General features: G+C 53.5%; 7 protein-coding genes across 7 annotated transcripts; 3 read left to right on the top strand and 4 right to left on the bottom strand.

Moving 5' to 3' along the window:
- Window positions 1–550: 550 nt before the first annotated feature.
- GMORB2_5284 (Myb-like DNA-binding domain) lies at window positions 551–2278 on the bottom strand (the record flags this gene model as incomplete). Its single annotated transcript, XM_035467258.1, has 1 exon — window positions 551–2278. The coding sequence occupies one exon, from the start codon at window positions 2276–2278 to the stop codon at window positions 551–553; it is 1728 nt and encodes a 575-aa protein (XP_035323270.1).
- Window positions 2279–3163: 885 nt separating this feature from the next.
- GMORB2_5285 (uncharacterized protein) lies at window positions 3164–3643 on the top strand (the record flags this gene model as incomplete). Its single annotated transcript, XM_035467259.1, has 2 exons — window positions 3164–3385; window positions 3542–3643. 2 exons carry the CDS (start codon window positions 3164–3166, stop codon window positions 3641–3643), a joined length of 324 nt encoding a protein of 107 aa, XP_035323271.1.
- A 1556-nt stretch (window positions 3644–5199) lies between these two features.
- On the top strand, window positions 5200–6808 carry GMORB2_5286 (type II pantothenate kinase; the record flags this gene model as incomplete). Its single annotated transcript, XM_035467260.1, has 3 exons — window positions 5200–5484; window positions 5572–5851; window positions 5955–6808. The coding sequence occupies 3 exons, from the start codon at window positions 5200–5202 to the stop codon at window positions 6806–6808; spliced, it is 1419 nt and encodes a 472-aa protein (XP_035323272.1).
- A 491-nt stretch (window positions 6809–7299) lies between these two features.
- Window positions 7300–7761, bottom strand: GMORB2_5287 (uncharacterized protein; the record flags this gene model as incomplete). Its single annotated transcript, XM_035467261.1, has 1 exon — window positions 7300–7761. One exon carries the CDS (start codon window positions 7759–7761, stop codon window positions 7300–7302), a length of 462 nt encoding a protein of 153 aa, XP_035323273.1.
- A 735-nt stretch (window positions 7762–8496) lies between these two features.
- Window positions 8497–9897, bottom strand: GMORB2_5288 (uncharacterized protein; the record flags this gene model as incomplete). Its single annotated transcript, XM_035467262.1, has 2 exons — window positions 8497–9744; window positions 9838–9897. The coding sequence occupies 2 exons, from the start codon at window positions 9895–9897 to the stop codon at window positions 8497–8499; spliced, it is 1308 nt and encodes a 435-aa protein (XP_035323274.1).
- A 3440-nt stretch (window positions 9898–13337) lies between these two features.
- GMORB2_5289 (uncharacterized protein) lies at window positions 13338–15549 on the top strand (the record flags this gene model as incomplete). Its single annotated transcript, XM_035467263.1, has 4 exons — window positions 13338–13376; window positions 13614–14509; window positions 14649–15289; window positions 15524–15549. 4 exons carry the CDS (start codon window positions 13338–13340, stop codon window positions 15547–15549), a joined length of 1602 nt encoding a protein of 533 aa, XP_035323275.1.
- An 827-nt stretch (window positions 15550–16376) lies between these two features.
- On the bottom strand, window positions 16377–17967 carry GMORB2_5290 (Septin; the record flags this gene model as incomplete). Its single annotated transcript, XM_035467264.1, has 2 exons — window positions 16377–17454; window positions 17546–17967. 2 exons carry the CDS (start codon window positions 17965–17967, stop codon window positions 16377–16379), a joined length of 1500 nt encoding a protein of 499 aa, XP_035323276.1.
- Between the last annotated feature and the right edge of the window lie 2748 nt (window positions 17968–20715).

Below are 20715 nucleotides of genomic sequence, written 5' to 3' on the forward strand. Positions count from 1 at the left end.
TCCGGCCCCGCTACTGGATGCTGGCCCCGTGTTATCTTCCTTGCTACTCCGTATCCAGAGAATTGGAGATGAAGAAAAAGGGTCAATGTTGAAGTAAACTGTGTATGGAATGGTCATTTCATCGCCTTTCCAAAATTTCCTGCCGTCAATGTAAACATGACGTGGTAAAATGCGGTGATGTCGCCAGATAACGAGAGTCATGATAACGTCTTAAGTAAACTTCTGGATGCCATTACAGTTCCATATACTCCATAGTCGATTCAAAATTGACATTGAATACATTTTCATGTTAAGAGACATACTGGCGGGGATGATACCCCATCACTTCATATTTTGTACAATTCCGTTGCCTTTCTTCTTGATTGATTTCCAAGCGCCCAAACTCCGTACTGTTGTTGCCCGCCAAGTTAGGCACACAAGACCAATACGATAGTACAATCCATCACACATTTCAGAGACATGTAAGAAATTCCAAATTCGCTGGTCAGTATATCTGAATGTAAAAGAAAACAGAACGAATCAAGGTTTGGCTTCTCGTAGACCAGGAGGATCACCTTGAGTCGTCCAGGAGAAGTCTGGAGATGTCCATCTCACCACTCAGGTATTGACCAGCACTCGAATCCATGAACTCGAATCCTTGTGACTTTGGCTGACTGCTGCAACCAACCAGCTCTGAAGGCTGCTGCTGCTGCTGCTGCTGCATAACAGGCCCGTTGCTGTTGCTGGATAAATCCTCCTTGGAGTCGCCAGTCCGTCTGGATGATTGGTTTGGTGGCTTGAGGGAGTTATCGATGCACATGGTTATCGACGGCTCCATGATGTCGTTGCTCTTTCCTGACTCTTTGGTCTGGTAGATGCCCTTCTCAATCCGCTGGTAGATCTCTGGGTATCTGTTCCGGACGCGGTCCCTTAGATCTGTGGGCCGTCTAGGTAAGAGATGGAAGCTAGAGTCCCTCAGGATCCTTGTCCAGGCTGGGCCATATTTGGACAGGCCCTCCAGGATCTCGCGGTCATCCTGGTCCGTAAAAGGCCGTCTCTCTCGTCGGAGAGACTTCTTGAAGGGCGCGTGGATCCCAAGGTCCTCCAGATCCGCCAGCTTCTTGCGGTGTGCCCGAGTCTTCTTCTGTTTCGATGACGAAGAGTCGTCGGTGGGGCCGACGGCGGCTTCGGTCGGGGGAGTGATCATGCCTGGCTGGGTGCTGGCAGAATCTCCTTCTTGGTGGAGGATGTTTTCTGAGTGCAGGCCTTTGTTTTTGCTAGGGTTGGCCATCTGCTGCTGCGACCGGCTCGGAGTAGCAGTGGGTGAGGAGGTTTCGCCCTTTGCATCTCGGAGCTCGGCAGGGCAGCATGTCCTGAATCTGTCCTTCAAATCGCCAGCTGATCGGCTGTTGAACTTGAATTCGGGATCGTTGAGGATGGCCCTCCACTTTCCAACTCCGTGCTTGCTGACTCCGAGGAGAAGATGGTTCGTCTCGTCCTCAGACCACTTCCGCCTGGGCTTCGTTGCGCGTTTCCTCACCGAAGACGACGCAATCTGTGACTTGTCCGTCTCGGGAGGTGTCTTCTGGCCTGACTTGCTATTGCTATCATCTGCAGGTGGTCGTTTATCGGAGCTGTGCAGGGACTTGAGATGGCCCGAATCTCGCTCGCCGAATGAATCGGCGGCGATGGGCGGGAACAGGGCAGCGTGCGGGGGTGGCTCGTGAAGGCCGTTGATGATGGGGGGGAAGACGGAAGCATGGACGGCGGGCTTCTGTTTCTTGACGGGTTGGGGCAGCTGTAGATAGTCGTCGCGGCTGGTGGCTACAGCACGTGTTCGTTTCTTGTTGGCGGCGTCATCGGACGGGGTGGCTCCGGCGGCGTCGGCGGTTATCGTTATATCGTCGGAACCTCTGGTTCCCAGGTGAAAGGACGAGTCGACGACGGCATCGGACTCTCGAAGGAGTATGCGTAGCGGGTAGAGGTCGGAGCTGCCTGCATAGCCGCCAAGACCTAGGTTTGCCTCGTCGGGGGGGAGTGACAGCGGCGGTGGCGGCCTGGCGGACCCATGGTCCTCGCCGACAAGGTGGTGGTGCGGCAGGCGTTTCGGGGTGCCGTCGGCTGTTGCTGCGAATCGATCGCCGCGTTGGTTCTGGCTCGCATCTCGGTCGAGGGGTGGCAGCTGACGGTCGGTGTCGGGAAGCGGGAGGGTATGAAAGGGGGGGAGGTCGGCGTTGGACAGCTCAGGCGTGGTAGAGTTGTTAAGCAGATGGATCAATCGAGGCTCAATCGTAGCCATCATGGGCTGCGGGGGCGAGGAACTCTTGCATGGAGAGGAAGGGGAAGCGATCTGATGGACACGTCTGTCTCGTGTTTGAAAAAAGAAGGAGAGAGGCCCAAGGGCATGGCGACGCAGGAGAAAGCGTCCAGTAGTAGCATTACGGAGAGTAGTGACACCACCACCACCACCAAGCCTGCATTGTGGTATATTATGAGGAGAAAAAAAAAGCCCAACACACCCATGTTCGAGTGGTTTCGTTTGCACGTGAAAGAAGTTTGCATGTGAATGCTCCCGAATTTGTTAGTAGCGTGTAGCAGATTAAGCGGGTGGATACTAACAGAGGCGCACTCGTGCCGCCTCCCCGCTTCGTTTTTTAGCAGCGCAAAGCTCTCAACTGTGTGTGTCTCTCCTTTTTTTCTCCAATCTCCAATGCTGCGGTGTGCCCCAACAACGAGTCTGCTAGAAACCTGAATTGAAAGCTCAACAAGATCCGAACTAACCACGTCCAGAAGTCCTGATATCTTTTCTTTTTCTTTTCTCTCCTTCTTCTCTTCTCTTTCCTCACACCCTTCTTTGTGCGCATGCTGTAATCATGGCGTCACTCCTCCCTCCAGTTCCTCGGCTCATCTTCTCGGTAGTCGAGCCCATATCACTGTGAGTAGTAATGCAATTCATCAAATGTCGGGACCGGGGACGGGGGACCCAGAGGTAATATTACTAGTATGAGTATTATACTCCGTTACTAATAGTGCCACTCACCCACGAGCCCAAAAAACTCCACACACAACTGACGAGTGCTCGAGTAGAATGGCCGGTTTCTGTGGCGCCATTATCGACCCGGCATGGTTCATTGCTGAGCAGATCCCCGAGTCCGGGCCTGTTCTGGCCAATGAAAATAGCATCATGGTGGCTTGGCAGCTGGGCAATCTCTATCTGCTCATGGCCTTTATGGGCATTGCCGTTCTCCATAGTACCACCGAGACTAGTGTCGTCCGTGCCTATCTCTTCGTTCTTGCTGTGGGCGACGTAGGTCACGTTGGTCTCACTGCCTACGGGATGGGCTTGAACAAGCTCTCCAGGCCTGTTGCATGGAACGCCATGACCATAGGGAATGTCGCTTTTACCGTATGTCCTCGTGTTATGACTTACTAATACTGTCATCCCCTTTCTATGCTATCAAATCCATACCTCCCCGGGCTCCTCCGTACCCCCTCATATGGTCAGAGTGTTGGGAGTATGGATTGAAAGCGAGAGCCAGCGCTGATTTTGCCTCGTCACCAGCTCTTCCTATTCGTGATGCGATCTCTGTACTTTATTGGCTGCTTTGGCCCCGATCGAACAGCTCCGTCACTGGCCGAGAAGAAGGAGAAGAAGGGTCAGTGACCCTTGCCGAGGGTTTACGTGACAAGAGGTTGGAGAAGGCACCGTTGGATGATGCCGTCACCCATCGTAGCGCGAGCTTCAGCCCTTCCAGTTCGGTATCTACTACTGATTATACTTGCGAATGGTGCCTTGGTACCGTCATCGACCACATGTCCTACCAGCGTTCTATCTTGCCTCACGACAAGCAAGCGTCACCTTCAGGTTGAAAGGGAGGAGCGGAGAGAACTGTCCGATGTCATGTCCAGGACAAGATGGAATATAGGCGGCGTATATTAAGCTACCCTGCATGTTCAACTACCGGAAACAGTGCGCGTATTATGTATAGATGGTATATAGCAGAGACAACAATCTAACCTCTGTCAACCCTTCATCATTGTTATCATTGTGTTCGCGAATGGGTATCACTGATGAATGCTGGTGCATGAAGGTGCCCTTTGTGTGTTATGTTTGATGGTTGTATATCCATTTCACGACATGCTTGAAGAGGACGACTGGCTGGTACTGACGACTGACTCCATAAGCCTCGGCAGAGGAGGAACTAAAGACACTACGTTTCATACAGCCTACCTAGGATAAATTCATGAGTATACTACCACCAATAGCCCCGCGTTCTCTGATCCTAGCCGAGGAATGAAAGATGATATCTCGGGAGCCGTGATATATATCAACATTGCAAGATCAAAGTGTAGGCCGCCTTACCGGCTTGCCTCACTCATCACTGATCATTGCCTCACTGATGGCAATAGCACTCGCCCTATATTAACTTGCCTCACAACGAGGAATTGCCGCTCCACAGCCTTACCCGCCTTACAAGCATTTTTTGCGCTATTATAATCGTTCATGTGTAAAAAAAAAAAAAAAAAAAACGGTAGAGGCATTAGTAAAAAAGCAACTCACATTTTTAGAAATGCCACATAATAATACCCCATCCACGCCGCAATCGCAGCAACAAGTAACAGCAGCCGCAGCCGACCTCGCAACATCCACGCTTTGAAGAGATTTCAGCCACTAAAACGAGTAAAACGTCATATATTATTACTCCATGCCAAGATGCTGCATCGTACCCGAGGTCCCGGTAGCGGCAATCCTCACAGATATTATATCGCATAAACGCTTTATCGATAAGAAACGGGGTAAAAAAAAAAAAAAGAGGAAGGTGGTGGGGCAGAAGCAAAGGGAAGGTGCGCCCCTCCTCCGCTTGAACGGAGCACGGGTCGCAGTTATTAATACTACACTACCCGTACTGCTTATTACTTATTACACGAGAATGGGCCGATAGACGTTCTCTTTGTGACCCTGCACAGCTCTATGTGCTTGTTACCCCCCCTTTTATCCTTCTGGCCGAGAGAAGGAAGGAAGAATTGCCTGTCAGTTTTGTCGCATATCGCATACGCCGCCCATGCACCCCTCGCCCCTCTCCGCTGACCGAGACAAGTCACCGCCTACCACTACTACCTACTACTGCTAGGTGCCAGTTGCGACTCGCGGTAGCTACTGCCTCGGCACCTCTCCACACAACCATCCTGCAGCACATTGAACACACACAAATACGCACAATGACTCCATCTGCGAACCAGCAAACACCTGTTGGGCCCGACAGTCCGACGCGCTCCCGCCATCACCGGCGGCCGCGAACCATGACCTCGACCGAGGAGATTGACAACACCATTATCCGCCCCGGAAGCGTCAGGATCAACGTCAAGGGCGCTTACATTGTCGACCCGGAGCCCTCGGCAGCGGCACCTTCCTCGGCGGCTAACAATGGAGGAGGCAGCAGTCCCACGACAAGCGATATCCGGCTACCAAACCATACGGCAGTTGTGAGCCATATCGCAGTCGACGTTTGTCTCCACCTACTCCCTATACCCCTACCCCCCCAATTGGCCTCTCTCACTGCTGACGCACGCGATCCGTTCTGGTTGCTGTAGATTGGAGGATCCCTCATCAAGCTCGTCTACTTCTCTCGCGAGGTCGATTCCACCGATTCGGGTGGCCGTCTCAACTTTCAGAGTTTCGAGACGGATCACATCGACGATTGCGTGGTATTCATGAGAGGACTGCGCGATCAGCTCACCCTCAATGGGTCTCGCCCCTCCGAGCTGTCTGTGATGGCCACTGGTGGCGGCGCATACAAGTTTTATAACAAGATACGTGCTGCGCTGGACGTTGACGTATCGAGAGAGGATGAGATGGAATGCCTCATTATTGGTGGGTCAACCTCCCTAAAAGGGAAAAAAAAAAGGGAAAAGAAAACAGAGAGAGAGGAAAAGAGAAAAGATCCTAGAATTCCGTTGACTGAACTGGTGCACAGGCCTCGACTTCTTCATCACCGAGATCCCCCGCGAAGTCTTCACCTACTCCGAGACAGACCCCATGCACTTTGCCAGTCCCCAAGAGAGCATATATCCATACCTGCTCGTCAACATTGGCTCCGGGGTGTCCATGCTGAAAGTGACGGGTCCGCGATCCTTCCAGCGTGTCGGCGGTACCTCTCTCGGTGGAGGCACCCTCTGGGGCCTGCTGTCACTCCTGACGGGCGCCCGGTCCTTTGACGACATGCTCCGCCAGGCCGAGAACGGTGACAACTCGAGGGTCGACATGCTCGTCGGAGACATCTACGGCACAGACTACGGAAAGATTGGCCTCAAGAGCACCACGATTGCCTCATCGTTTGGTAAGGTCTTCCGTATGAATCGCGGGGCCGAGGTCGGTACAGCCACGCAAGATGCCGCCGGGGAGGAGCAGGGTGAAGTCAGTCATTACGACCAGCCGCCCGCTCACGACGGCGACGACGACAGGCAGGTCGAAGACGACGATGGACCACCCTTCTCCAACGCTGACATCTCGCGATCCCTCCTTTACGCCATCTCCAACAACATAGGTCAGATCGCCTACCTCCAGTCCCAGATCCACAATCTCTCCAACATATACTTTGGCGGATCCTTTATCCGCGGCCACCGCCAGACCATGAACACGCTCAGCTACGCCATCAAGTTCTGGAGTAAGGGCGAGAAGCAGGCCTACTTCCTCCGTCACGAGGGATATCTCGGTGCCGTCGGCGCCTTTCTCAAGAGACAGCCGCTAAACTGGGGCCGGAGAGGTAGCGTTGACGACCCAGACGCCGGAGGTCATCTGTCGTCGCCGCCTCCTGGAGAGCCGGCATAAGAAAAGACATGGAAGAAAGAAGGTGTTGGAAAGAGCAGTCGACATTTAGAAGAAAAAGATACAGGACAGGTAAAGCATTTTGTTTCCTTTTTCCGGGAGTATTGCATAATACATATACATGATGATCATCAGGACAACATGCGCTCTCTCTATGTGCTGTATTACCAGCCATGCCGTGACCCTCTAGCTCCATTGGGACCATCCGGAGAGATGGCTTCCAACCCTTGTATTTCTTGGCATATCAGCTTGTGTTATTCTGGTGTTATTATACTGCAACTGCACATGGAACTCCTACGGTCATACTTTAGATGATGAGACAGTCAGTCTAAAAAATTCACACCCGCAACGCACATGACACCAGCTCCTCATTTGATATCAAAATGTCATTCTTTCATGGTGGCATCGGCGGCTGTAGGAGGAGACACTCAAAGTCCAGCCGCAGTGGTCCCCTAGTAACGCTATACGATTGCCTGTCTAGCTTCTGTTCAGCACTAGCGTCTTCGAAGCGCGTCGGGTGAGGCCACACGACGGTGATTGTTTGGGCACAGACGGGCTGAAGACTCGAGGCCGCCGATGATGCGCGTGTCGGTGTTGCGCCGGGACGGTACCTGTATTGTAGCTGATGGTGGTCGTTTCCGCCACGGATCTATCGATATGCGCCTATCGTCACTTCCCGGGTCGACCTCGACCAGAATGACAGTTTTGACTTGATGTGCCGATCTCGAAGACCAGAACCGCATCTTCTGCCTCAGGCTGGACTGAGACTGGCTGTATCCTGACTCGAAAACGATGGTGGGCCATGTATCTTCTTGATGGCGCGACAGGGGCAGCCCTGCAGAGTCGGCCTCGCCACGAGAGCCATGCCCGTCCATGGGATACGTTGTCGGTCCTGTCGAGATCCGTTCGCGGTTGAGGCCCATGCTTGCCAGCTGAACCATGAAGGCGCTATGCATGGTGAGGCGGAGCCTCTCATGCTTCGGGGTCGGTATCGTGATGGTGGCCAGACGGTGTCTGTCAGAAGCAGTCTCCATTTCCGACAGAGGGCGTCACGGCTCTTTTCGATCCTATCAAATGCGGCAGGACTCATGTGCCGACAGTCACGGCGTCCACGTCGACGGCCAGATGATGGTGATGAGTCTCGGTGACATTGCCAAGGGTCATACCGGGGAAGACTTTCTATCAGATCAAATGAAGAAGGTGACGGACGACGGGTAAAAAAGAATGGAGTGCAAAAAAAACCTTTAGCTTCGCGATCTTGGGCAGTATCAATAGTCCCCGAAGCCGGAAGTTGACACGCCCTCTGGATAATTTCGACCCGACGTTCTAGAGGCTCTCCCGTATTGCCTGCGATCTTCTGCTGGAGTGTTATATGCTTTTTTTTTTCGCTGGTATTTACTCGCTGCCATCGAATAATGGATGGGCCCTATGTGTGTTTCGTGGCCGCCGTTGCCAACAAGGGAGCCCCCAGTGAGGAATTGAAGCTGCCCGTAGCTGAGCCGTGAAATCGACAAGATCGGTGAACATGTTCTTGCGCTGGGCTGCTGACGCGTCTAGGAATAAAAAGGTCTTGCTGTCGATATTCTGCCCACGAATGACATCCACGACAATAAAGGGTGTCTTCGCACCGGGGAAGAAGGCAGTCGTCCGTGCCATACGCCAATATCCAAAGTATACGATGCTCTCGACAGTTACGCTGAAGTGATTACCCGGTTTCCTCTCCCTCGCGGATCCCTGTATTGGTACCGGTCACGTCGATCCCACCCACCGGACCAACGCCTCAGAAGCTGGGCCTTTTCCTCAAACATGCGCCTGAGAGTGGCCCGCTGAAGAGAAGAGGAAGAGTACTCGACGTTGGTCTTGTGGGAGAGCTCCCTGAGAGCCTTGTTCTGGATCAGCTCGAACGACGTGGCGCAACTCCTGTCGTCGCACCACGTGATGTTCTTGGTGGCTGGGTCGGCGAAGTGGTCGTAGCTGTCGGGGTCCAGCTGGGTGATCCAGCCGGGTGAGCAGGCATCCTTGCAGTCGAAGTCGAAGGTACACGAGAACCGTATGTGGCTGGGGATCTGACAGACCTCGGCGGATTCGCCGGAGCCGGAGCCGGACCCGGGCGGTATCGAGTTGTAGGTTTCGGGCCACACCTCAATGTGGGAGCCGCTGGGGGCGATGCTGCCGATGCTGAGGCACACCGTGTCCCCATCATAGCCCTTGTTGACATAGCTCTCCATCTCGCGGAGGCCCTCGGGAGACGTGGTCCACAGAGGGCCGAACGACCTCGGGGATGCGGCAAACAGGCCTTCGATGAGGTCCGCGGCCTCCTTCTCGAGGGACTCCACATCATCGAGGGGCTTGGGCGGCAGCGTGGCGACCCACTCGATCAGGGCGACGTGATTCTTCTTCTCCTCGTCGGGCCCCGGACCGCAGCGGGTCTCGGTGACGGAGAAGTCGATGACCTCGAGCGGACAGGACAGGATGCCTACCGAGCCGAGGTTGTGGACCTCGTCACCGCAGCACACGATGACGGACCTGTCGGCACGCCACTCACCGTCGTCGATGGGCATATTGAGGGTGAGCGTGTCGAAGCGGATCTTCAGGTGGGAGCATACGGTGCGGTAGCCCTGACGGCCGACGCACACGCGGCTCGCGTCCGGCTGCGTGCGCTGCGAGGGCGAGAAGTCAGCCGCCACGTGTCGGCGTTCGCACCCGCTGCACCACATGGGCTTGAAGAGAAGGGAGAGGCGACTGTTGAAGGTCGGTCGGCGGCTCCGGCGGGCCTCCTGGCACTCGGCGCAGAACACGCGGCCCGTCGCCGGGCAGACGGGGCTCTTGTACTTGTTCGATGAGAGGAGAGGCACGTGGGACAGCGGGTCACGCGTCGCCCCGTGCAGCTTCCTGACCCAGGGGATCTTGGATAGACGGATATTCTTGAAGGGGTTCCTCTGCTTGGGTAAGTCGGGTATGGTGTCGGTGTACTTGGATGATGATGTATCCAATACGGATAATGATTCGAATGGTTCTAGCTCAGAGCATACAACGTCATTGTATTCTTGCTGCTCGGGGCCTGACCCGTGAAGACTACGAAGGGTTGCCATGGTGAGTATTCTGATGAACTTCAACGTCGTGTTTGAGACTGACTGACTTGATGAAACTCCAAAATTTGGGATAAAGAGCTCCTGTCTGGTTAAGAGCGTTTCTATACATGTGAATATATGCTCGCAACGATGGGACGAGTCTATTCGTGATACCCCAGAGTGTAATATATCATTCAGAGCTTATTGGCATGGCGCAGATGGCTGACAGATGGGTGTGAAGTTAAGCACATGCATCTACAGGGCCTCATGTCGGAGGCTATCGGGTGAAATGGGAACGCATTCGAATGTACTCGATCAATGCACTCGTAAGTGATGATGGAGATGATGTATTACTAGAGACACTCAGATAAACCAGTCAGGGGTTCTCTCTGGTTGAAATGGCCATGTCCAGGCTCGGTTTCTATAACCAACTCCTCAGTCGTTCAAGTCTTTGATGTGTACGGGGCTTATATACTCGTACTATTTCTATAAGAAATGAAAATAAAAGACGTAGAGTCACTTGGAAATCCCTATCACGACAATGAAGTTTCTAGTCCTTGTGCTTATGGTTCAAGTTCATTACCTCGCCTAGACCCCTTTTTCTTCCCTCATCGTAAAGAGCCTCTATCCGGGAGGCTCCACGATCACATGGACTCTCGATAACTCTGAACTGGAAGCTTTTGGTCAAATTCAAGGAGGGACATGGAACGTACTCGAGCTACATTGCTTCCCGTCTAGAGGATTCCTTTTCCTCTGCCTAGTTCTCGGAACGTGTACATCCTATGTCCTATTTGGCATGAATATACTATTCCATCATTCAATATCGATCAACAACCACGCCAGCTACTATGCCAGACAACATCACCCCACAGCCACCATATACAGAGAAATCCTACACATGGCTCTATGTTACTGTGGCCCTCGTATGTATCTGCGTCATCTCATGGTTTTACGAGAGTTGTAATGCGACTCGTCGCCACCAACAAAGTAAGTATCAAGTTGACTGCCCTGTTTTCTCTCGCTCTCTCTCTCACTCTCCCTCTCATTTCTCCCTATTCCCTCTTGTTTCTTCATATTGAATACTTGAGAGGAGAGAAGTACTAACGAGATGCAAGGGCTTCCTTCTCATCCAGACAGAGCCGCCGCGGATATGGTACGCCTACATAGGCTTACTACCATGCTCGACATGATTGAGACACGGGCGGACGCATCACACACCACCGTGAGGGATAATCTATTGACCATCCAATCGAGTCTGGAGGCCTTCCACGAGGTCGAGGCTTCCATGGTCAGTAGTCACCTGAACCAAGTCGACCTGTTCGCCCTTTCGGTGGAGAGGGAAGTTGATGAACTGCGTCACATCACGGCTGTCATGTCTCTGCACATCGGACTCGAGAATTACGAGGAAATTTACAGCGCGAACGAGGACAGGATGATGAAGATTATGGGCCGACTGGATGCGCATGTCACGGATATGAATGAGATAAGAGAGGACATCGTGGAGCTGGAACGCTCCGTTCAACTTGACTCAAGAGCCATGTAGGCCACGAGGGCTCTTCATCTTCGTCTCACGACATTCACTTCTTCACTGCTCGGGCTGGATTTACTGCTGTTATGGGTCGTTGTATCGCAATTCACGCAATACGGGAGGCATTACAAGAAGGCACCGACGACTGGACGTTGCTGTTTATTAGCTCATAACGGCGTTTGATCTTGTTTCCCAACCTCTTATTCACATCATGGCCCCCCGATCTCTTCCCAGTGATTGACTGATGCTTCTTCCCATAGGAGTATATAAAGAGGTATATATCTCTCTCTATACGCCGTGAATTGTTCCTCTCTCTAGTTCTGAAGAGAAGAAGAACCGAGTCTTCCTTTGACGAAAAGACGTGTCACGTTCCTCGTCCCTGCCCCGAGGGACTGCTGATGAGACGGGAATCTGGGGGGAGGAGGGCCTTCCGTAGATCCTGGAAGAGGGGGGATGATAAGAGGAATAGTGAGGAGGAGAGAGGTAGAAGAGGATTAGAGCTAATATAAATACATACACCTTTTCTATTATCTTCTTCTTTTCGCACCACGTTATGTGCCTTGTGTCCTTTATCTGAAGACTATCGTAAACCCTATCGTGGAGAGACGCTACAAGATATCTCCAACCTTACTATCCGAACGAAAACATTAGTATTTTCTGTCTTCCTTCCCACCACCTTCCTCTCTTTCTTTTCTTTTCTCTTCTTTTTTCCATTTTATCCACTGAGCCAAACACAGCTCATGTCGGACATGTCTGAGGGCAACAGGACCATGGGAGGAAGTAGGCCCCAAGACTAAGAACAAAGCCATGATGACTAGGGCAAACAGCACATCCATCAGACACTCGGTCGAAGATAACGATCCGGAGTACAACATCAGCAGAGAACAGAAGCACCCTATAATAATCACAGCAGCGACGAGTATAGCAGCACAAGGTGATATGAAGAGTTCGTGTCAAAAGCTGGGGATGGAGACAATGACGTCAGTGACGACAATAAAACCATAGATTATCCGACCGAAGAGTACAAGCCATCAGACACACATCTCTGGAGGAGGACAGCAGTAGAACAAACAGCAGATCCAGGCTAGAAGCTATATATTAAGACGACGAGGGGACCAGCGAGCGGAGCCAAGTCGCGAAGAACAAATCTGGGGGGGGTGAATGAACGATCAATGTGGAAAGGAGCGATGCAAAGTATTTACATTCATACTAGGACGGGTACAATTTGAGGGGAAAGAACGTTTCTCAACATCATCGCCATCACCCTGAATACAATCCTGAAAATGGCCATTTCTCCTCTGAAAGCCACAACGGTCCTTGTTATTTGAATAAGTTCATCATGATAAAAATTCCTCTTTACAAACGCATCAGACTTTATCAGACTCTGACCCAAGGTTACGTCACTTTCAGTACCCCAGATCAAACTGTGGAGACAGGAGATCCGCAAGTGGCCAATGAGAAGCTCTATCCCTAACCCCAAACCCCATCTTCAAATAGGGAATTAGGGGTTAGGGTTTAGGGGTAGGGGATCAGGGTAAATGGTAATTAATTGGACGGAATCCTCACGCCAGATCTCCGTAACTGACCATGGGGAGAGGACTACATTGCGCGTTGTGATTTTTCTCTTCCTTTCATATTTCGTCCTATCCGTAGAATTTTTTTCCCCACCTCCCGACTCAACGTCCCACGTCATAACAACAACAACGACAACAACAACGAAATTATGATCACTCGCAGCAGCCGGAGGAGAAGATCTCAAGATGAAGAAGAGACAACAGTGAAATCCAGGGCACAACGGGCGGTAACAAGAAGCAAAAAGTCCAAGACCATAAAAAAGGAGCTGCCGAGGAGAAGGCAGCAAGAGCCAGAAGAGAGTGAAGTCTCTGAAGATTCATCCAGCCAAGATGAAGACGGCACCGACAAAAGGGACTACATGGAGTATGCCGCCCGTCGAGGCGCCCCGTCCGCCCCGGTAATTGAGTCCTCCCCTGATCCGGCAGGGAACGACGGCGACTTGCAGAACATCAGCGACTTTTCAGGAGATGAACATGCCTATCAAGAGCCGGAGGAAGGAGAAGAAGGAGAAGAAGGAGGAGGAGGAGGAGGAGAAGAGGAAAGAGAAGGAGAAGAGGAAAGAGAAGAAGAAGAAAAAGGACAAGACGAAGACGAAGACGAAGAATCCCAAGTGAGGAGAGAAGTCATGCGCCAGAGCCTCCCCGACCTGTCCCGCGCATCAGACGGCCTCGCCACGCAGCTGCAGTCGGACAGACGCAGCGCCGTATTCGCGCGCCTCCTCTCCGTGCGTCGCGACACCTTCCTCACCGTGCGCAGGGAGTACGAGCACCCGGCGGGGTACCCGTTCATCGACTACTCGTGGCTGGACGACGGCCAGCGGGACCTCGTCGTGCTCGCCAAGGCCAACCTCGTCTCGGTGCTGGACACGATCGAGCGCATCCGCGCGCACCAAGTGTCGCGCCGGGAACTCGTCGACCGCCTCGCCGAGCTAGACGGATTCATGGGCGAGCTCTTCCGACCCTACGGCGCCAACGCAAACAGCCTAGACCTCTCCCTCGAGGTGCGCACCGCCCACGCGATAGAGGCGTTGGCCACCGCTGTCTCTCCCTCTTCCTCCTCCCCCTCGCCGTCGTCCTCATCGTCGAGGAAGAAGATGACGCTCGCCCTGGCCAACCCGGTCCTCGTCTCCATCTTCTGCGAGGATGCGCCCTCGACGGCTGGCAGGAAGCCGGACTATGCCGCCATCCTGTCAAACGGGGAGTACTTCAAGCCCCTGGGCCACCGGAGCGGAGAGCTCGTAGAGGACGCCTGCTACGGCAGGATAGGCCGCATATGCAGCACCATCAGGGCCTCCAAGGAGGCCAGCCTCGACAGGCTGCGCGACATGTTCCCCCTCTCCAACACGCTCGACAGGCTGTGGGACTGGATCCTGGGCGTGTATGCCAATGGCTACGTCGGCGGCGCCGGCCCTGCCGCTGGGGACGACGACTTCCAAGATGCCATGTCCCAGCCTGCCGAGGGGTCGACCCAGTCTGCCGTCGAGTCTCTCGACCTTGAACCTATCGAGCGCGATACAGTGAATGCACATAGGTATGATTTTGCTTTTTTCTTTTCTTCTTCTACTTCCATTCCCTTTCTTGATGTGTTTTCTTCCCTTGTTCTTGAATTTTCAACTTCACCCTTCTTTGGTCATTGGCCATGTATTCCTAACAAAGAGAAAAAAAAACAGGAGTCTCTTCACCGGCATAGAATCCCTTGTCGCCCTTCGCACATCCAAACCTTCCGGATCGCCACGACCACCAATGCCACGCTCCCCACCCGGCGGCTACCACGCCGACGACGACGACGACGACGACGACGACGACGACACGCCAACGGAGAACCCCGAGCGGCAGCAGCAGACGTCACGGATGCGCTCGCGCGTCGAGGCCACCCGCCACGCCATCGGGAAGCATCGGAACCGGAAGGGCTCCCACCCCAACCCCTCCCCGCCTCCTGCTACCGGCCTGTCATCGTCGTCGTCGTTGTCGTCGTCGAACCGACTCATGGCTGCCGCAGTCAAGGCGGCGGCCTCAGCCCGTCGCCGCCACGCCTGGTCCGACGCCGACGCCCGCCTGCTCGTTCACCTCATCGACAAACGAAAGGCCGTCTGGTCCGTCATAGAGTTCAGGGATGGCCACCGCTTCACCCCCGCCCGCAAACAGCAGGCCATCCGGGACAAGGCTCGTAACCTCAAGGTGGACTACCTCATCACTGACCGGGTGCTGCCTCGGTCTTTTGACAAGATCTCCCTCAGTAAGAAGGAGGTTGCTCGCGTGCTGAGGTATGGGAGGAATCCGTTCCGCTTGGAGAGCGATATCACTCCTGATGGTGAACCTACTCATACCCTGGCTATGGATATCGACTAGACTCTTTTTTTTTTTCTGTTTTCTCCCGTCATATTTGTTATTCTCTCTCTCTCTCTCTCTCTCTCTCTCTCTTTATATATATATATATATATATATATATATATATACAATTCTTCTCGAGCTTCGATCGATGCGCATATTATTCTTTCCTTTTCCCGTCGTCTTGCAGTACACCTCCGTGAGTGTATATGACAAGAATACTGTCAGGAGTTTGACAAGTAATTACATACTTAATATTCACCGATGAAAATACATCACTCGTCTGGTTGAAGAGAAAAAAAATTGTTTCACTGTATCTATTTTTGCATACCGAAGGGGAAAAAAAATTCACTCAAACTCTACAAAAGAGGAATAAAAGTGTCTATAGAGGATCGTGTAAATCAAACACTGCCTGCCTTTTAATGGAAGAAAAGGGGGGGGGAGTGGAACGGGAGGTCTGACCAGCCTTGGTTCCCATGTACAGATATGATGATAAAAAGGAGGAGGAAGGATTGAATACAAAATCGCAAAACCAGATAGATACATGTGACTTTTTTTTAGGGGGGGAAGGGGGGGGGGGAGGGACGTGTGAAAGTCATGTGTCTTGCCTTGAACTAAAATCAGTCCTAGATGCTGATCATGGGGTGACAAATCTTGACAGTAATGGCAGATTCCTGCAATGCCACTCCTTACCACGTCCAAAACCGAATAACCGAGACAAGAAAGAAAGAAAGAAAAAAAAAAAAGAAAGGGGGTATGCCGCGAGTTTTCCAATGAACTTGCAAAAGCAGAAGGAAAAAAAAAAAAGTACGAAACGAGATCCGAGACTTTCAGATGAAGAAATGATTGAAAATGAAAACAAGTAGAGGAAAGAAAAGAGAGCGTATATGAACCCAGGTTCAAGCATGTTGGAAAAAAGAAGAAAAAAGGCCGTAATGTGGTGGGCCAGCCAATGGCACTCCTCACGCGAGGTCAAACTGTTTTTTTTTTTATCGTCGTTTTTCTGTTGTTGAGTTGCCCCGGGCAAAAATCGATTCAAAAGTGTCAAACTTGGCAAGAATGTCGGTGCATCAGCGTCGACGGTAGGGCAGGTCCCTGTGCTTGAGGCGGCTGGTCCTCCACCCTTCGTACCACAGCTCCCTGCTGGCCTCGCGGAGTTCGGAGCGCCACTCGGAGAAGACGGCCTCCTTGAGGCGCTCAAAGTCGCAGTGCTCCGGGTTGTAAGGGTCGGCGAAACCCCAGGGGAACTGGCGGCCGACGACGCCCGTCTCGTACAGGTCCGGGCTGATGATGGACAGGGGCAGGAAGGGCGTCTCGTTGGCGTCGTCCTCGCTGCGTCTGCGGAGCGACGCGCTCGACTGGCGCTTGGATGCGGCGGGCGAGTTGCCGTTCACCGTGGATCCGTTGTCGACGCCCGAGTCGTGATCCTCCCCTCGGTTGGCCTCGGGCTTGGCCTCGTCGTCGTCCTCGGCCTCCTCGTCGATGCGGCCGGAAGAGACGCTGCTGCTGTCCTCGTCCAGGCCGAGGGCGGCCAGCGGGTCGAGATTGGACTTCTGGAACGTGTCCCAGACGGCGCGCTTGAGGACGTTCATGTGCTTGGTGGTGACGGTGTCGGCCTTGGAGATGACGGGGATGACGGTCGTCTTGCCCTGCAGCAGGCGCAGGACCTGCATGTCGAGGTCCTCGTCGAGGCAGCCAAAGACGCGCTGGAGGGGGGCGGCGTGGCCGCTTTGCAGGCCCTGCATGCTGCGGCCGACGGCGACGTTGCGGTCGAGTCGGCTCGGGTCCAGCACCAGGAAGGTGGCGTGAATGTGCGTGTCCTGCACTCCGGGCGAGCGCACGACCTTCATCTCCTCGGCAAAGGTGTCCTGAAACTTGGACTCGAGGAAGGTATTGATCTCGCGCAGCTGCAGGTCGACCACGTTCTTCTCCAGGCCCTCCGAATCCCACAGGGTCAGGCCGATGCGCTCGCCGTCCATCTCGGTCTCGAGGTAGTGGGGGATGAAGTTGCCGGTCGTGGGCGTCGGTCTCTTGAAGGCCTCCTCCTCATCCTTGCGCGCCCTCTTCTTCTCGGGGAGGGCGAGGGCCGACTTGAGGAATTCGAGGAAGGAAGTCTTCCCAGAGTTGCGAGTTCCGAGGATCAGGATGCTGTTCGTTTCGGTCCCCTCGTCAGCAGAGAATGGTGGAAGGGAGGGGGGAGAGGAGAGCGGGAGGGCGTGGCGGAGAGGCTGGGACTTACTTGAAAGGAGTGGGGTCCTTTCTTCTGCGGACGCGCCTGGGGCTGTTGATGGTGCTGACGGCGCTGCTGGCGTAGCTGTAGCGGCCGCGATGGGTCATGCTCTCGGTGCGCGCGTAGGGGTCGGCGGCGGGCTGGTTGGGGATCGGGGGCACGGGGACGCCGGAGAAGCCATGGTCGCGAGGGATGGAGCGGATGCCCCTTGGGACGGCGGGGACGGCGGACGAGGTGACGTAGTCATCGTTGGAGGAGTCGGGGCGCAGCTCGGGGCCAAAGGACTTGGAGAGCTTCTCGGAGTGGTTGTTGAACTCGGGGAGCTTGGGGGCGACGCGGTTGGCGGCGCGCTGGCGTTCAAGCTCGGCCTCCCTGAGGGCCTGGGCCTTCTTGCCCTTGAGGTCACCACTCTTGCTGCGACGGAGCAACATTCCGAGACTTGATCGGTGTATCGGTGGTGCTTGAGGGGAAACGCTCATCGGATGCCTGCCAGGAGACGGGGGTTGTGTATGACGGGCCCGGGGTGCGTGACGGTGTCTCGCTCCGGGGTTCCGGGGTTGGCGTGAAGCAGATCGGAGCTTGGGAGGTGAGATGCTTTCTCTGTCGACGTCTCTGACGCTTTCAAGAGAGCAGTGTGTAGACGCGAGGCTTTCTCTCTTCGGTCCGCCTCTCTCTCTCGCCTGGGACAGGAAGGGAAGGGAGGGAAGGGAAGGGAAGGAAGCCGTGTGTACCGGACAACAACGTTTCGCGCGTGGGGGAGATACCAGAGGGGGGGGAAAGGTGAGAAAACGAGTGTATGATGGTTGGCTTCGGATGTGGCTGGATTCCAATTAGCCCATGAATCGCATGCACATTCACACACACGGCAGGAAAGAACAGAATAAGAGTAAGTAGAAAGAAAGAAAGAAGTTGACGCGATAAGAGCGTCTGCCGGCGGAGGAGGAGGAGAACGGCAGGCAGGAATTGTCAAGGAGAAAGAGGGAGGAGGAAGAATCAGGCTGCGCGCGCGCCAGACCTGGGTACTGGTGTGTGCGTGCTGCTCGAGTGGTGCCAAGGAGACGAAGAGCGGCTCTGTATTACAGCACAGGCCCACCCCTTTCTTCAGGGCAAGAGGAGGGTATAAGACTGGTACGGGGGTTCTGGGTGAAGAGTCGAGGGGGACTAGCGATGGCCAGTACGAGCACTCGTAGAGAGAGTATGACAGGGGTGGTATGACTAGCAGCATGGTACGAGTGCGTACCGGGCGCTCTGCATGGGCGGATTGGGCAAGGACCGCGGGAGAGCGAGGTCGGGGCCAAGATGGCCACGGCCAGCGTACAGATTACATGCATGTAATACAAAGTATAGATGGTACGAGTTATGTGTGAGTACAAAGGGTACAAGAATGTTGCGTGTGCACGATATGTGTCTATTGTGTGTGTGTGTGTGTGTGTGTGTATGGGCGCGTGTGTACCCGTACTCGTAGTGCACAGATTGTAGCATCACTCCGGTGCTCGTAGTCTCGTGGTCTCGTGGTCTCGTAGTCTGTATGAGCCCGTCGTAAAAAGGGGCGGCAAGGTCTGACAAGAGAGTGGGGAAGGAGGAGGAGGAGGAGCACGCGTACCTTGTCCGTCGTAATAATAGGACAGACGTGCTAGACTGCTAGTGAATAATGGTGTACGTAGTCTTGATGTTGGGCAGGTATGTTACGTAGCAGTAGGATATACTATGCAGTATCAGTAGGAAAGAGGAAAGAAGAATGAAGGAGAAGAAGAGAAGGTGGGGAAAGAGAAGGGGGGGGGGGGGGGGGGGGAAAAAAAGTGGTAGCATCATCATATTTCCTGTAGAGGAAAAAGAGAAGGAGAGGGGAAAGAAAGTAAAGGTCTGAGATGCCGAGAAAATCAAGGGGAAGGCGCGATGCGTTGCTCTTTGCACTTTCCCTGTCAGAGAGTTGATAGTGCAGTCTAATATCTAATACAGACTAATCTGTACAGATTACAGTCTACGGGTATCCGTATATTACTACTAGAATTATGGGAAAGGCAAAGACGACTATACAGAGCATCAATACGTGATGTTCCGGGAATGAGATACTGTACGAGTAGTACAGATTACAGATTACATGTATGGATACTCTACACCGAGTAACGACACTATCATACGTACGGTGCTGGCAACACCTTGACGGCTGATGGTCTTGGTCCGGAGCAGATGAAGAGAGGAAAATTTAGTATCAAGAGTCCAGCGGACCCTGCGTCGGGCCGTTGGCGCCAAACAGATTGGCAAGTTGGGAGACGAGATTCGGCAGTCCGTTCAGAATTGAGCAGCATCTCCTGTGCCGGTCCTCGTATCATCATTCATATGAATATCATCGGCCTCCGTAATCTCTACATCAACGTATCGTACGAGATCAGCAATAGTCAATGCTCATAGTGCTCCAATATCGGTCTCCTCCATTAATCACCTATCATAAGTGGTATAATACTGGTGGTTAAGCGCCAGCCTTGGATCGTCTCAGACAGCCCAACGCACCGAGACAATCCATCGCATCTACGCTTACCGAGACAAGCGAGAGAGCACTTTCCCCGTCTACGTCGTATTTCAACTCGTACTAGTCTCTCTCTCTCTCTCTCTCTCTCTCTCTCTCTCTCTCTCTCTCTCTCTCTGTGTGTGTGTGTGTGTGAGAGAGAGAGAGAGAGAGAGAGAGGGGGAAAAAAACACCTCGACCGGTCAACTGCTGCCGCCCCCATCTCCCAGGCCTCCACACCCTCATCAAATCGGTAGCTCAACTGGCAACTGCCAGCGAGATGAAACACCATCCCCCATCCCCTCACCCACGAAACGGCTCATAGGCTCACATCAACAAGCTAATGATATTGATAATAATACTATCATCACTACCTGTACGGAGGATCCGTACAACCAAGCGCTTCTTCTCTTTTTCTACATCATGCCTCTTCTGTGACGATAATAATACTCCGTAGACCTGTGACCACCGACCGACCACTGACCACTGGCCACTGTTTACTATCCACTAACTGCTGCCCACTGTCCGCTGTCCACTGTCCGCTGTCCGCTGTCCGCTGTCCGCTGTCCATCAACCACCACCACCATCGTCGCAGCCGATGCGGCCTACAGGCGACTCTTACTCTGTAATGCCGCCGTCTACCCCTGTCCTATGCAGGTCCCCCCTCCCCCTC

The sequence above is a fragment of the Geosmithia morbida genome (genome assembly GCF_012550715.1).
Source record: "Geosmithia morbida isolate 1262 chromosome Unknown scaffold_3, whole genome shotgun sequence".
NCBI classification, from domain to species: domain Eukaryota; kingdom Fungi; phylum Ascomycota; class Sordariomycetes; order Hypocreales; family Bionectriaceae; genus Geosmithia; species Geosmithia morbida.